The 16,565-nt window shown below is 39.0% G+C and overlaps 2 protein-coding genes across 2 annotated transcripts; both read right to left on the reverse strand.

The window, feature by feature from the left end:
- Window positions 1–973: 973 nt before the first annotated feature.
- LOC113143088 (spartin-like) lies at window positions 974–13,137 on the reverse strand. Its single transcript, XM_026328554.1, has 17 exons — window positions 12,873–13,137; window positions 11,400–12,215; window positions 9,964–10,158; window positions 9,339–9,495; window positions 8,882–9,076; window positions 8,528–8,689; window positions 8,325–8,415; window positions 7,267–7,527; window positions 6,948–6,954; window positions 6,356–6,435; window positions 6,177–6,259; window positions 5,384–5,494; window positions 5,106–5,146; window positions 3,865–3,963; window positions 3,324–3,377; window positions 2,728–2,828; window positions 974–2,248 (listed from the first exon to the last, which is right to left on the reverse strand). The coding sequence occupies exons 2-17, from the start codon at window positions 12,192–12,194 to the stop codon at window positions 2,080–2,082; spliced, it is 2,601 nt and encodes an 866-aa protein (XP_026184339.1). The 5' UTR covers window positions 12,195–12,215; window positions 12,873–13,137; the 3' UTR covers window positions 974–2,079.
- A 489-nt stretch (window positions 13,138–13,626) lies between these two features.
- ccna1 (cyclin A1) lies at window positions 13,627–15,667 on the reverse strand. The gene is made up of 7 exons (XM_026329360.1): window positions 15,509–15,667; window positions 15,164–15,383; window positions 14,931–15,046; window positions 14,556–14,782; window positions 14,173–14,401; window positions 13,964–14,077; window positions 13,627–13,854 (listed from the first exon to the last, which is right to left on the reverse strand). The coding sequence occupies exons 1-7, from the start codon at window positions 15,665–15,667 to the stop codon at window positions 13,717–13,719; spliced, it is 1,203 nt and encodes a 400-aa protein (XP_026185145.1). The 3' UTR covers window positions 13,627–13,716.
- Window positions 15,668–16,565: the final 898 nt, after the last annotated feature.

The following is a 16,565-nucleotide window of genomic DNA, read 5'->3' on the forward strand; positions in this document are numbered from 1 at the left end:
GTGATCATGCACATGAATGCATCAGTGTGTGACAGTGACAGAAAGAGAAATCACAGAGTTTTCTATTTTGGGGAGATACACACAGGCACCCAGTGTGCGTCACAAACAGAGTTCCTAGCTAAATTAATCCTGGGGAAACAGGGCACATGTGGGGCAGAGTAATTTTAAGTTAGGTCATCTTTGCTCCTCGAGCATGATGAGGCAATTTCCTGACATTTAGTTGGTTAGTATAAAAACAGATGTGGAATTATGGCCATCAAAGTCTCTTTGCAGGCACAATTTACTGTTTCTGTAAATCACACTGTACAGAGGACATTTAACGTGGATGAGACAGTTTTATGATCTGCTGTGGTTCATGAAAAAAGCCAGCGGTTTCTTTTCTCAGTCACTATGACTGGCACTTTTTGACTAATAGTTACTTCAGAGACACTATAAAACAAGTAAAAAGCACAATTCCACACCTCCCTGCTAATGCATTTACGAAGTGAATGATGCGCACAAAGCTGGAGATCAGGTGTGAATGGACAGACTGTGGAGAATCTGAAAATTAAATCTGTTAATTTCACAGCCCATGAGAAAAATTTAAAAGCCCACCCACTCACACTATAAAGATATCTATCTGTACTCAGTACATCTTTGTGCTACGATCATTTCTTTACAGTTTCATACAACGTAGTATATAGTGTGCAAATACTGGGATCATCTAGAAAGAACATTCATTCCACATGAATATTTACTTAACATGTATGCATGTGAATACAAGCATGCACACTTGGAAATAAGTCTCACACACATATGCTCTTACTGTGTGTGTGCGCTGCATTGCTTGCAGCATGTTTATATAGAGAGTACAGTAAAAAGAGCTAACTGGATTACCATGGGCAGACAGGAGCAATGTGATTCACTGTGTTTTGACAGATACTGTAGTGATTTGTCAGTGGTTTACCTGTCAGCAGAACACATCTAGGTGGTTACTCTGTGGATCTGTTATTCACAGGCAGGATGCAGTGAGTTGTACTAAAATGAGCTGGTGCGTAAAAGACAGAGAAAAAGAGACAAGAAGAAACAAACAACAAAGGTAGAGAGTGGTGCACTGTAAATGTGCTCACTCATTTCATATGGAAGCATGGACTGGCTATCTTTAAATTAAGTCATTAATCTGGGACAAACAACCTGTCACTGCAGAATCATACCCACCTCAGCCAGCCTTACAGTACTACACTACAAACACAAATAAATGTGTCCGGTAGCTGAAAATTAGAGCATTAGGATTTGGATTGATGATGTCTTCAAGTAATTTATTTAGAGTTGGTTTATTCATTGAATGGAATTATAAATTACTCTATGATATTAAAACATATTTGAAATATCACATCCAAATTAGCTGGAATATCTTAATATCTGAATATAGAGCTTAAAATTCAGCTTGGGAGAGACTTTTTTACCAGATTTTTAAGGTGGACAGTTTTAAAAGTGAAAAGAACCAATTCCAACCTCCACACAAACAGAAACAAAACAGCTTCTGACAATTTTCATAATAACTACTGCATCTTATACTGACACAGCTTTCTTACACCTACATTTCTAAAGGCGGTCAGTGGGTGGAACGGGGGTGACTAGTTGGTGATGAAGATGGACTACATACAGAGAGAGTGGTTGGATGTGGTGCTGCTTACATAATGCAAGTCGTAGGAGGGTGCTTTGTAAAAACTGCAGTGACACTAGAAATGTCAGACTCAGCAGGGTTCTGGCACATTAGGAGATGACCTCAGTACACTCAGACTGTAATATTCCTCCCTCAAGCATTTACCGTTACAACTGGTCTTATTCTTGAAACGAAGAATGATGAACAGTAATAATAATACAATACAATAATGAACATGGCTTAGAAACTATCTACATTGTTTTCTTCTTGTCACCCTTTGAGAAATGTAAAGAAAAGTCACAGAAAGCTGAAGGACCTAAAGCTACATTCTGGCTATGAAAATATACAGTATGTGCATAGAAATTTTCTTCTGACATTATCTAGCATACCCGAAGAGAACAACGGTAATTCTTCCTAAAAACACCAGGTCTGGACTAGGGTTTGTATTTCAGGTAGCGCTCTAAGGTGGGTAACCTGCTTCCCCTTTGAGATCTCTTGTCTTCTCTTCTCTCAGTTGTTCTTCCATCACTACCTCCTCCTCCATCTTCCCTCTCTTTTCCTTTCATAGAGTCAGCCTCTGCCTTCCTGGTGGTCTGCTTCCCTCTACAAACCAAGGAAAAAGTGTGTGGGAATGAAAGCATGATTGTAGAAGCTCAGAAAATATGTATTTCACTGTGCTAACAGATTCCTCAATTCAACTTTTCCAACAAAAACACTCTGAAATATACTATCCCTTCAATAATTCCTGGTGATATATCCAACATGATTACTTTATTAGATACATATAAAAAAGACGGTATGCTAACGGCAAACTTAAGGCTGATCCCAAAGCAAATTAACTGACCCATAAATTCTAAGATGGCTTTTATTAGTACACCATTTAAGAGTCAAGGAGGTATAATAAATCAAATAAAAATGAAAATAAAAACAAGCTGGTATCAAATTCAAGCAACCAGAATCTCTTAAATGTTACTTCTGTGAAGCTTCTGATATTATGTTTTGTTAATTAATTCAGTTCTATGGTCATTTTTGAAGGTGTAGTTTGTTCATTGCATTGTTGTTCATGTTACTGTATTCATTACCTGTAAGTGCTGTTCCTCACTGAGCTCCTCTGCTTGCTCTCTAGTGCCCTCTGTGGCTGAGTGCAGTACTGCCTTCTTTGGGCTTCAACTGTGGAGGACAGCTGGGCCAGTGGACACTTCATGAGTACTTACAATGAGTGGACTTCAGATACAGAAACATTATGTTTAGCTGTCTGCACATGTACTGTATGTGCACTTTTGTGCAGGCATGAGCCCACGTCACATGCACTTCATATGTAAAGATTTGTTTCTAAAATTTTGAGAGACGGATGTAGTTGAGCTTTCCTGCAGCTGTATTAATTTAAGCCCTACAGGAACTAACATTGTTGCAGTATAAGGCAGAAAGTCCTTGACTCGCTTATTTTGTTGAACAGAGACCCACCTATTGTATAACCAGACAGACCAACATTAGAGGGTGAATGTGAAATCATAATTAGGCCTAAAAGTGGAGAGCTAGAGAGCATGTCAGACTGCTCTGTATGATGTATTGACCTTTTGTAGAACTCATCCATTACAGATGTACTTCAGTGTGCCATATATTTAACTTTCAATGGCTCGTAAGAAATACATGGACAAGGATGACAGGGCACGCTTACCTTAGCAATTTCTGAAAGGAATGCCCGCCTCTCATCATTGGTTTTATGAAACGCCTGATTTTTGAAAGAAAGAAAGAAACTGTCAGTCACCTGTCTGCTTGTGTGTAGTGCTTGTTTCTGTACTAGAGAAGTCATTAATGTTAATGAGCAACAGATTACAACAGGGATTGCTGGCTGAGCATGCTGCATGTTAAACCTTTATTACACTAATATCTTGCTGTTTGTTGAGAAGAACAATACACAAAGAACCAAATTGCTAAACTAAGAGCATATTGGCCAAGCCGCTGAAATACAGGACAAAGGTTAGTGTTCGATTTTGCATCAGTGGCTGTTAAAAAAAAAAAAAAAGAATGCAAAACAAAATATCAGCTAAATCTTTTTCAATCCTTTACTAATGATGGTAATTTGTTACTGAATTATTTATTACTTGGAAAAATTTAAAGCTGCTTGTCTCAGAAATAATAAAAGTAGACCGGCAGACGTTGTAATAATACTCAGCACAAAATCCCTATTGCTATGCTTTAACAACTGCAACCCGCACCTTTCCCTCCTGCTCAATACTGAGATGGCAGTCCCTCAACTGACCCTGCAGGTCAGACTTCTCTTCAGTCAGGAGCTTCAGACGCTGTCTCAGTGTTTCCTGCAGCAAAGTGTTTCCATTAATTAGCAACATTCAGAACAAAGAGGCCACAAAATATGAAGCTGCTGTGCTAATTACGAATCATTTTGTACTAGAAGTACACGGCTGTCTGCTAGGATCAATCAATAACAGAACAGTTAATGCAGAAAACAGAACTACACAACTGGATTAGGCTCTTACATTATTTAATAGCCAAATAAACCTTTAAACATGGTAAGGTAACATGAGGCCCATAGTGCAAAGCAGAGGAATGAGACTTCATACAATTCCTGGGCCCCAAAAAAAAGCACCTGTAGTCGTCAGTAATGAATGTCACTGTCAGCGGGGCGTTTAATGATGAGATGTATTAATACCAGTTTTCAAGAATCAGTCTGGTACTTTCAAGTCAACTAGTTAATATTTTAGAAGTGGTTGCAGCTTGCACTGACATATTTGTGCATTTGAATGTGTGTACATACATACATGTGTGCAATAATTCTGTTTATGTATTATATCACACTGACAATCATTCTAATCAATAGTTGTGAAGTCTGTCTTGACAAGTACTCATGTTGCGTATACACTGTGATATTATCTTGCATTGCTTTTTTTGACAATGGCCAATGACCAATGGTCCCAACATTTACTCACTGTACTAAGTGAAAATAATCTACATTCCTCTCACATTGTCTGCCTTACTACTCAGACTTCCCCTACAGATCTTCAGTCCACAATTTTGCAGCCAGTGGATACACTAATGAGCTCCTTTTAGTTCTGCCTTAAGGCGCACAGATACACACATATTTAGACTGTATTGTGCAACCTTTCAGTGTGTGCCATTCATGCGTGTTAAAACGATGTAATTAGTGTGCATTACTCTCCCATGGTTTGTAATCCTGTGATTACAGTGCTGCGATTAAACTCTGGCTTCATTCTGCCTGCATCACTGGGAGGATGGAGAGAAGCTGACATCAGTGTCCTTACTGTCCTGTCTGCCTTCACCTCTCATTCTGTGTCTCTGTCTCTCTCTGCTAGTCTGAGCTTCTATCTTATATACACTTCCAGTGGATCATCTGTTTGTTAGTCTGCACTTGGAAAAAAAGTCACAAAATGATACCAGTCCAAAAAAAAAAAAAAACCAAAAAAAAAAACAGAGCACTCACTATTGGCATATCATCATAAGATCGAATTGAGGCCAATCGATCTGTGAAAGACAAGAGAGTGAATGAACAATATTGTGTACATGTATTAAAATACAAACATGCTTAAGATGGGTGAATATATTTTAATGTTTTCTTAATTTTTTTACATTCCAGTTATTATTACACATTAATAAGGTTAAGAGCAACAGCCATTTAACACACACAACTTACACAAGTTAATTTTACAGTTTCCTATAAAAGTGGACAGATTTATGTTCATCTTGTGCCTGTGAACTTACCAACAGGATTGCCTCTTAGGTCCTCCAGTCTCTCATGAATGAGAGAGATCTGTCTTTCCAGCTGCACGTTTAGCTCTATCTGTGTCTCATACCTTGTCTTCCACTCATTTTCTGGTACAGCAGAAAGCAGAAAACACTGAAGAGCTAAGCTAGGCTTCTGTTTGGTAACATCTTGCCCCTGAGAGTCAAGGTGCTAGATACAGCGGCAAGAAAAAGCATATGAACACTCTAATTACCTGGTTTTAAGTCACAAGAAACTCACAAGAACAGACAAACATAATGTGCTTTTAGCTAATAGACATAAACAATTATAATCTTATAGTGTCTTGTTATATTTTGTTACTAAAACTAGTCAAATCATTAAACCTTTGATGCTGGTGGAAGAGTAAGTAAAATCCTGAACTGATTAAACCTTCTTGTCTGATGCAATTCTGTAGTACATTTACACAGATGTTTAGGATCTCTGCTCTGCTGCATCACCTAACTTCCTCTGAGCTTCTGCTGGCATAACTACCCTGTTGCTATCCTGGAGGACAACTGGTGTCCAGACCAAGAGGCAGCAAAGAGAGGATGGTGATGACTTATTTGGATGATGACTTGTTTCATTTCTAGGGAGAGTGGCCACAGTACTAAATAATCTCCATTGTACAAACCTATCCACCAGTGGACCCATAAATATCTGACTAATATCTTTGAGAAAACTTTCCATCTTTATGTCAAACAACCCTAAATCTCTATAAAACTGTAGATATATAATAAATAATACTCTGAGAACTCACCCAGTTTTACTCACCTTCTCCATCAACGCTGTGCAGTCTTTCTTGCAGTTCACACATGGTGCTCCGCAGATCAGACACCGACTCTTCAAGCATTTCTCTACGGCCAAGAGTCAGATGAGAAATATAGCTAGCTAGCTATTTGCAATGAAAAATAACATTTAATTTCCTTAATAATGCTGCAACAAACACTTACTTTATCTCCCTCTCTTGCTCTAGTTCTGCCTGCAGATGTGCCAAATCGCATTTGCTGTAGTCGTTTTCTCCAGCCATGTTTCAGAAAATCAACTCTAGAAAAGTTTGCGATTTAAAGTTTCCACGGAGACTGCTGCTTCCGGTTTGTTCAGGCGGCGTCGGAAAAAAAGGAACTGATTTAGCGGGAAGTTTAAAAATAAAAGCTCCTGCTTGATTTGAAATGACAGCGCAGAAATACATCTGTAAATTTTCAATACACACGATAACATTTTTTTTTGCCAAGCGGTCATATTGTAAAACTCATTTCACGCTTAATTAGGTCTGAAAGTTAAGTTTCTTAATTCAACAGTCATCATTAATGGCATATATAGGCCTATTGATTTATGTCGCAGATTTTCTAATTACAATAAACAAGCAGAACTCGGAATGCGTACGAGAGTAGCGTTTTACTCAAATTTTTGTATGTTTTTAAATTAATATTCACTGTTCAAATGTGACATTTTTATATACAACATGCTTTTATTTTGCTGTAATTTCCAATGGCAGTTTTCATACAGATTTAAACAGTTAAACTGTTAGTTATACAAGTTTACTGGTAGGCTATAGATGAAGTTTTACATTAAAAACATACAAAAATACAATATATATAAATCTATAATGTCACTTGTATAACATTATTTAAAAACATTTTTTTTGTGTGAAAGTTTACAAACATGCAACACAAAATAATGTTGTCAACTATGGCCTATATACATATATGTAATTAAGTGCTTGTGATGTAAAATTGTACTTACCCTTGTTGACATTCTTAACCAATACAACAAAATATCTACTCCAGAAGTAAGTGCTTATACTTACTGCAAATGACAAGGTGACTTATCAATTTGAGATAATAATCTACAATCTTCAAACTATTGTTTCTTCTCTGAATCCTCTTTCTTCTGTAGTTTCTTCCCCTCAGTCCAAGCTTGATGTTCTTGTTTCTGTACATCATTGCCTTTGGCTTCTGCTGACTGTCCTTCCAGGCTTTTGGCCGTTGCCTTGGCTGTCGTTCTGCTTGCTGTATTCAGAAAGACTTGGAGGCCTAGGTTGTCAAAGTTGTATGCAGCCACGCCAACATTAGTAACTGACCGGAGAGCAGTGTCTGTGGCTTGCCCTGTAGGATCACCATACCTTCACCACAAATAATATGGTGGAGTCAGGAAAATATTGTTTGGTTTAGCCAAATAAATGAGGATGTATGCAAAATTAGAATGCTGGAGCAAATATGTAATATTTGTTCTGCTGTCATTCATGTCAAAACACTGAGGTCCAAGAAAACCATAACTGTATTTTGCTGGGTAGTGGTTTTATTAATAATAAACCAGGAGAAAGAGCTATACAAAGGTTGAACAGCCAGAGCATCACCACCCAACAGATTCAGACTTTTAGCTGCAGTTAACATGGACAGACCTGAAAAGACGCACACCAAAGGATTAAAAGTCAAAAAAAAAACAACAACAACCCAAAATTATATTTTGTTTAGCCAGATACTGTCCATATATAAATGAGCGCAACAAAAGTTAGTTTGATGATAATTTTGTGATAGTTGATGCACTAGATTTGGAATATGTCTTATTTAGGGTTGTTTTCAGACTTGGTTAAAGAGTCCAGGTAAAAGAGTTAGTCAGGGTCAGTAGTTAGTTCACAACTCTTTGCCTTTGCTCCCCCCGTGCAGTCATATGTTGCTGGGCGTGTTTAATAGATTCTCTAAGCCCCTAAATCTGAAAAGAAATAGTTGTGAAAGCAGGTCAGTTCCCCAACAGACCAAGAAGAAAGCAAGACGGTAAGAAGTTTAGATCCAGTGTTGTATTATTCTTTGAACAGATTGAGTTACAGGCTGAAAATAAAAGTAAGATCTACAATAACTAATTAATGATCAGAACATTTCTGTAAATGAAAAACAGGAAATGGCAAATGTCAGAACTTACTTGTACTTCACTGTTGTGACGGTCTCAGTTGCGACACTTTTGCCAACAAGCTTTGCACCGGTCTCCAGACTGGTCCAAATAGCAGAGATACCTGGAATGGATGTGAATGAAAAAAATGTGGAGTGTTCTATAAGGACTTGGATCTCCCATCTTTAATCAAACATTTCAAATGCCAAAACATGACCAAGTATTCCGGTACATACCTCGGACACTACTGGTTGCCACAAACTTAGCTCCATCTAAGTTGGAAGGGCGGCCATCTTTGTTCTTCTTCATAGACTCTGGAACCAGCTTAGCACCATGTTTCTTCACATGGGGTGCCATCTTGTCTACCACATGTCCTGCTACTGTACTCAATCCATTAACTGTAAATATACACATATATACAGTAGACATGTGCATATAAGTGCATAGCCATGTTAATTTACAGTACATGAAACAATTGACATACACAGAAAGAAACAAAAGAAAAAATTCTTGGGCTTATATTCTTTGTATGACTGTATTCTATGTGTGGGATGATTTCTAGTCCTTCCTATACTGATTTATGTTCTTACCTAAGAACTGGCTGACTCGCAGAGCACCCCCAGTGGCCTGTTGAGTCACCTGCAGACCTTTGGTGACACGGGGGCTGACCTCTTTGGGAGTTTCCTCAGGTGTGATATGGTCCCGGATCTTGGCTCCTCCTTTATGTATGGCCCTATCAGTGGCTTCTGCTCCTTTTAGAAGCCCTTGACTCAATCGTGTAGCTCCTACAGACAGAAAACTTTGGTTGATACATTAGGAATATTATCGATTTTTGTGTTATCAAAATATCTGTTGCAGGCAAATAAAGACATTGTACCCTGAAAACCTGAATCCTGTTCAGGAGAGCTTGCTGCATTAGTAAACAACACCCTCTAGTGGTCTTTTTTGTAGAGGAACATCTACTGTGTTTACAGTCTGCGTACAACATCGTGTAATGAAATTTCGATTTTTGTTTTCCTTTATTATGGCTTGTGCTTACAGACAGACCTGACAAGATTCCTTGTGCCATCTTCTCACTCCACCCAGGAAGTGGTGGTTCTTCCTTATCCCTGAGTGGTACTGTCAGTTTAGTTTGTTCTTGTGGGGGGGCAAGAGGAACTTTTGTACTCAAGTTGATGACTTCACTCCCTGCCTCATCTTGACTCTGTCAGAAAAGCCACAGTTATTATGAAAGCCACACCGAGTCACATGCTTTTAAAATGTGCGCACACTCAAACAGGTAACATACATTCCTGTAAGGCCTGACTGAGATTTTATTACCCACAACATGAAAACTATTTTCTGCAAGAGATTAAAAGTGATGCACACTTTATATCTAAAACACTATCATAACAGATTTATCACATCCTCAAATGAGTTTTGGGTTTTTGCTGAGAAAATAAATAACACAAATAGAGGGGTAAATGTAAAAGGAAAAACACATACTTGCAGGCTATGAGACACTGGCTTCTACAATAAGATATACAGTTAGACATTAACAGCTAATTTCAACATCCCCACCACAGCCCATCCTGTTTTCTCTTTAATTGGATAATAACACCCTCAACACATTGTAATAAAGCATTTGCTCCATCCATATAAATACACATGCGCAGATCTTCTCCATACTAACCTGGATCCTGAGTTCAACGAGCTGCGACAGAAGGTCCTGAAACGCTTCGCGGTCAGCAGCAGGCAGTTCAGAGGACAACACTATGCCCACATAGGACCCTGGGGTTTCGACCAAAGAGTCAGGGAACATGAAGATCCCAGAGTTAGCCAACAACACTGGAATGTCTGCTGTCAGCAGGTACCGCCGGTCACACACCTTGAACAGACATTAGACACAAAAATAATTCCCACATTGTACATTCATGGAATTCCTTCTAAGGTAAAGTAAAGCAAGCAAGTGTGGTGGTTGGGAATGGTCAGACGTATGGTTGCTTTAATTCCAACTATCACCAAATGTAGTTGGTCAGGATTAAAACTAACCACATACATTTAACATCCTCTACTCACACAATACAATGATGTCCTTTCAAATAAAAAAAAACAGGACATAATGGCCTGGATAGGTCCTTATTTGTTTCTCCCAGGGTCATGTCAAAAATAAGATGTTAACTGAAAATCATTCCAGGTGTAATTAGGCTGGTTTCTTGTAAAGCCTAAATAAATGTTACATCAGCCAGTTTCTCCCCTATAAAAATGTATTGTCTCTTCCCAGCAGACACAGTCCTACTCCATCAATGGTTTCCTTTCTCAAAGACACTTAACAACATTAGCTCTGTCAGGGCTTATGTCAGTCATCCCTACATACAGATACAGAGATACAGAGTTGCTGCTGTATCACACCACTCGTATGCCACCTGACAGAACGACCTCTGTGAGGCCACAGGAGACTGACCAGCGGCACAACAGAAGTGCAGAGTCATCTGTTAATGGGACCATTGTCTTACAGGGAAACAAAGCAGAGTCAGAGGGCAGCCTACCAGCCTGAGCTGGAGAGCAACAAGAGTCATGGGTTGCACTGCTCTATACAGCATGGCATAATACGTTCTTTGTAGAGGCCGCAGAATGCATTATTGTTGTTTACGAGTTTTATAGGGGCTCAATACAAAAATCGTCACACAGACATATGAAATTGTCACATACGTCAACGGTTCACACACAGGATGAGACTATTTGATGGGAGCTTGTGCCATAAAAGTTAAATGACATGGTTTTGCCAAAACTGAAATACTACTGTTTTACTAACATTTTTTCTGTTGCAACTGGACCACAAAACGTCATCAATTTGAGCCACAATTAATTTTCATATCAGTGTAACCAGAGCAAAAACAACTAGTAACAAAGGATTAGTCGACTGACTGAAAAATATTCTATAACTCTTTCAATCAACTGAGACAAAAGTGCCATAAATTCATAGATTCCTGTTCTTCAAATGTGAGCATTATCTGCACATACACTACACTACACTACATACACTCAAAGGTAAAGCTTTGCTAACAGCCATTTCCACGTTTATGTGCTCTTGACATATATATAAATATTATAAAAGACTTTACTTACATGTAAAAATGTTGATGGTCTTCTATCAGTGGGATCTGTACTTTCAAATGCAATGATGCGAAGGTACCCTGGATTAGACAGGGAGCTGACCTGTCCATTCGGGCCCACAAAAAACATCTGCACCCCAAAGGGAATGAAAAGCAGCACATTTTCATACCCTCCTACTGCTCCAGTCTGCTTTCCTGTCCTAAAGCGGTTTCCAGGAAGACCATAAGTCAGGCTACGGTGCCCATCGGTGGGCTGGGGTGTATAAGCTGGAGGCTGGTCCCCTGGGTTAGCCATGGCTATAGTTTCTGTAGATGCTGGAGGGAGTGTGTGTCTGTATCGAGCAGCAGGTGGAGCCGGCCTGGCAGGGGCAGTATTTGGGGTTAGGGATGCGTTCTGTGTAGTAGGTGGTATGGTGGGGTATAGATGGTGAAGAGAGCTATGGGGAGGCTGACTGTTAGGTGTGAGGTCTGGATAAAGAGTGGGAGGAAGATTCCTCAACAGTCGGTTCCTCTGTCCTCCTGCTGTCAGCTGAGAGGTCTCCAGGTCAGAGAGGTGGGTGTTGACAGTACCCAGAGTGTCCCTCATCCTCTGCTGAAGCTGCCTGACTTCATCCCAGGGTGCTCCCTGCTGCATTTTCCCCCAAATAGGAACTTGCAGGCCCTGGGTAAGGTGTTGTCGACCCTTTCTGTAATACTCCAGAGCCTCCGCTCTTCTCCCAGCGTCTTCAGCAGCCAACCCACGACTCAAAGAATGAAATGCCAGCTCATACTGATCCTTGATAAGCAGCAACTCAGCAGGCTCAGCCATACTGAGGAGTAGATACAGAGACTAGAGGAGAAATAATCAAATCAAGAAACTTATCTGCAAAGACTTTTACAAAAGTTAATGATGTCCAAAATATATATCTATAATTAGTTAGTTACAACATACAAATAATGAATGTGAAGCTAGGGTCAACTACAACTAAAACTACTGTTTTAGGAGTAATTGTTTTGAAAATGAAGAATTCAATTAGTTCAATATATCACAAGCTTAATATAAAAACGCATGAGTCAAGGGTGAGAGGCAGAAAGTCAGCACAGCTACCTGCGGCGCCAAGATATGCACCTAAGTTTAGCGTGAGAAAGGAAACTGAGCAGGAGGCAGTTTAAACGCTATAAAAAAGGAATTTAAATGCATCAACAACACTCGCAAAGTCTGAACGAATTAAAGCAGAGTGCATGAGTTAACCTCGGAAAAATCTCTGTAATGTGGATGAGGTCAACCACATCAGGTTCTACCTGAAGAACCAGACCAGGACCTGCGTGCAAGCTTAACCAACAGACATGGGATGTAACGTTACATTTAAAATAGCTTTTTAAAATAGTTTACACTTTATTTATTATAATATTTTATATCTCATTATTAACCATATCACACAATGCATGGTAACTTAACAGACCCACTGGGCAACACATCATAAAGCTGAATTTAAATCTGGCTTACCTTGAGTTTTACCTAGACTTTATTAAACCGGAACAGGAAGAAAAACAATAAGTTAAGTTTCAGAGTTATTTCGGTTTTCAAAGTTCTTCTGTACTTTCAGGAGGGTAACAATGCCTTCTCACATCATTAGCTGTTCACTTTCCTCACTGGTTCAACTCACCCGAAGTAGCAAAACTCAAGCGTCAAATTAACACGCGTTAGCTTCAGACAACGCTTTCAAAATAAATGCACGGCGACTTTTATTTTCGAAGGAATGAAAGGCGAATATAAACAGATTTACCTTATTTACTAATTTGATTTCGTAATTTGTTTTACTTTATTTGGTCACACATGCACATTACACGTAGCATTACACACATTAAAAAAGACATAAAAAATAAAGCTCACAAAAGTCCTTGACCATATTTTATAATCATTCTAAAAAAAATATGGAAGCCGCTATAGTTCATGATTTAACATGAATTTTGTCTCATCACACATACATTACAACGAATGACCTTAAAACAGCTTTATGACGTATTGAAAATATCATGAAGTTAGTTTTTTAATTGTTTATTGCATTAGCATAAACTGTAAAAAAAAAATCTAAAGTTAAAATGTCCAGAGTGATGTGGCGTGTATGGGCTACTGTTGGTGGTAGAATCTCAGAAGGAGAAACAGTGATTTATAAGAAAGGCAGAACAGCAGGTGGAGTGATCCATGAAACATGACAATGCCTGGAATAAATAGACAGAAAACATCCATTTAGTCATGTAAACGTCTGATTTGTCAACCCATAGAAACTGCAAACCACATGAAAGACATATTTGTACTTACTATAAAACCTATTGGCCTAAGTCATGACTTACTTTGAACTTTTATATTTGTCTCTGATTGCCTGTTGTGGACGACTCTCTGCACTGACATATAGGTTGTGGAGGTCACTCAGGCAGGGAATAATTTCAGCCATGGTATATCCAGTAAAATCATACAAAGAATCAGGCTAAAATATGATAGATTCAGAACAGATTCAGCTAAAAAAAAAGTCATATTTAGCTTAATTCCTTAAAATCTTTCAATGGGAATCAAGACACTGATATAAACAAACTTACCCAAAGAGATCTGTTTATAGTGTAAGTGGCTAAGCAATAGGCTCCAGCTGCCACTAGAGACGGGCTGTACTGTAGGAATGGATCAATTTCCAACAGACTCAATTCAGCTAAATACTAGAAGAAGAAAGAAGACAAACCAAAATATGATCCAGGGAAATGGAAAAACTTATCCTCAAAGGCAGTGGGCATAAACCCAAAGTCTCGCTGAGATTTAAATAGCTGATTTTCCTCACCAGGGCTAGATTCTCCGTGTTGCCACATACGGAGTGGATGGACATGAAAAGACGAAGGAACTGGTTTGTGGTGGGTGCTGCCATCTTAAAGGCCAGCAGTTTTAGGACAACATGCTCCATTTGAACCAGCTGTTTTTTAGTATAGGTGTTGTCTGTGATATACGCAAACTCATTCAGCTCAGGAGGGAAGATCTCCTCATATTTTCTACAAGAGGAGAGATATCAGGTTGTAAGCTGTGGTCAGTCATTGATTTGGTGCTCCTCCATAAGACAGACTCTTACTGTAGCCACAAAATGATTGAGACAAATCAACGACCGGGCAGGAAAAGTGTGAATGAGAAACAGAAACAGGTGCTTACGCAGCAATCAGCAATGCAGCTGTTCCTACCAGCTGCAGCTTGTCTCGTTTCAAATATGCTGTGCAGGAGAGAAAGCGGTCCAAATAGTTGACAGCAAGGTGCAGCGTTTCTGAACGGAGCTTATACTCCTCAACAACTTCCACCAGCCAGTCCACCAGTATGACACGCATGCCACCGGTGATCTCTGGATGTTTTTCCAAGTAGCCTGGCCTTGGGCTGAACGTCTTCTGGCATTATTAAAAAAAAAAGCTGTTATCATAAAGCATTTGCAATGAAGTGAGGCACAATACCCCATAGCTGTTGTGCAATGATGTTGACCATGAAAAGTAACATGACAGAAATAATTCAATGCTGATAATTCAGGTAATTTCGCACTTCACTCTCCCTCAGGTGCTGGTAAATGTCCTCTGCATAGTCCGACATGCACAGCATCTTCTCTGACATCTGACATTCACCTGGTTCAGACTGCATAGAAGCATCTTGACAAGAACCTGAAAGAGTGAACAGAAGTTATCATCTATAACAAGAAAGGACAAGGAAAAAAAAAAATAAAAAATTTTAAAAAAGAGTTTTACATGGCAATATGTTTTGTACTGTGGTAAACTCACTGGAGCTCAACTCCAGCAGGAGTCTCAAATCTTCATTTTGTAGGGCACCAGGTTTGGTATCTAGGTAATAGCTGTCTGAACACACTTCTTTACCAGATGCTGCAAGAACAACTTCACAAGCCTCTTCAACATACACATCATAGCTGGAACTGGAGGCACAGTCAAGAGAGTTGAGCTGAGAGCTGTCCGAGACGGTACTATGTTTGGAAAATTGGCTCCCCTGTGGAAACAAATGAGTCAACATGATTGGCACACTAAGCTGAAATGTGCATGTTCAGTGAGGAGAAGTGACATTCAAAATCATTAACATTTAATGCCCTCCTCCACTCTGGCTGCTACACTTACCTGGCTGAGGGACTGACCACGCTGCTCATTTTCTGACAAGACACCGAGTACTGTCCGTTGCTTGGCCCGCTGGACCTGAGATGAGTCTATTTTGCTTGATGGGGGAATATTTTCTTTTGTAGTGTGATTGCCACAGTGGGCGTTTGTGCTGAAGCTCATCTTATAAAAAAGGAAATCAGGAACGTTTAAAAAAAAAAAAAAAGTGCCCAAAATGGTAAAAAGGAAAGTAAAAACAAGAGAAACACAAAATTTTCTTTTGAAATACATAAAATCATTACATATGCACCTAAACACAACAAACCGTGTTATGTTCCATTTGCAAAGCTTGTCAGTCCCCTAAACCGTATGCACAGTATGTCCTATACAGCTGGCTTGTTATTAGGGAAGGCAAAAACCCAGCAGCAATGCAGGATAAATTTAAAGGGTTGTAACATTATTAAAAATATATTAAAAACATACCTGCAGGTACACATACCTGTTTTTATTTTGAAAAACTAGATTGTTTTAACTCTAAGGGTCTCAAAAACTGCTCAAATTAAACAGCTTGAGTCAGCATCAGGATATATGCCAGTGTTAAAGTGATTAGTTTATGGCCTCCCTGACTACAGTACAGCATCAAAAAGTAATAGACTGTTTTATGAAAACCCCCATTATATATTTCCAGGAGCACAAGGTAAAAACAAAAAATGCTTGTTCGCATTTCAGAATTCAAAGCCATATATGACAAATGAGAGCATTAAGGCATCACATTTCAGCGTTTGGCAAATCTGCTTGAAAAATGAAAATAGCTCGACTAATTATTAGTTTCAGCTCAGCACATAAAACTAAACAAAAATCACACAAACTAGGCAACTTTTACTGAAAATTACATTTAGAAAATGCACAAAATAAAAATAAAAGTTGTACAAAAACTAAAGGAACATTTTAAAGTGTCCCGATCAAAGAAAGTGTAGCAGTAGAAGAAAACTGAAGAAGTTGGTGAAATCACAAAGACGTGGTGCACAAATCTCCTGCGCGCAGGTGCGAAGGTGGCAGAAGCAACATTACCATGGTTACA

The sequence above is a fragment of the Mastacembelus armatus genome, chromosome 14, assembly GCF_900324485.2.
Source record: "Mastacembelus armatus chromosome 14, fMasArm1.2, whole genome shotgun sequence".
Lineage (NCBI taxonomy): Eukaryota > Metazoa > Chordata > Actinopteri > Synbranchiformes > Mastacembelidae > Mastacembelus > Mastacembelus armatus.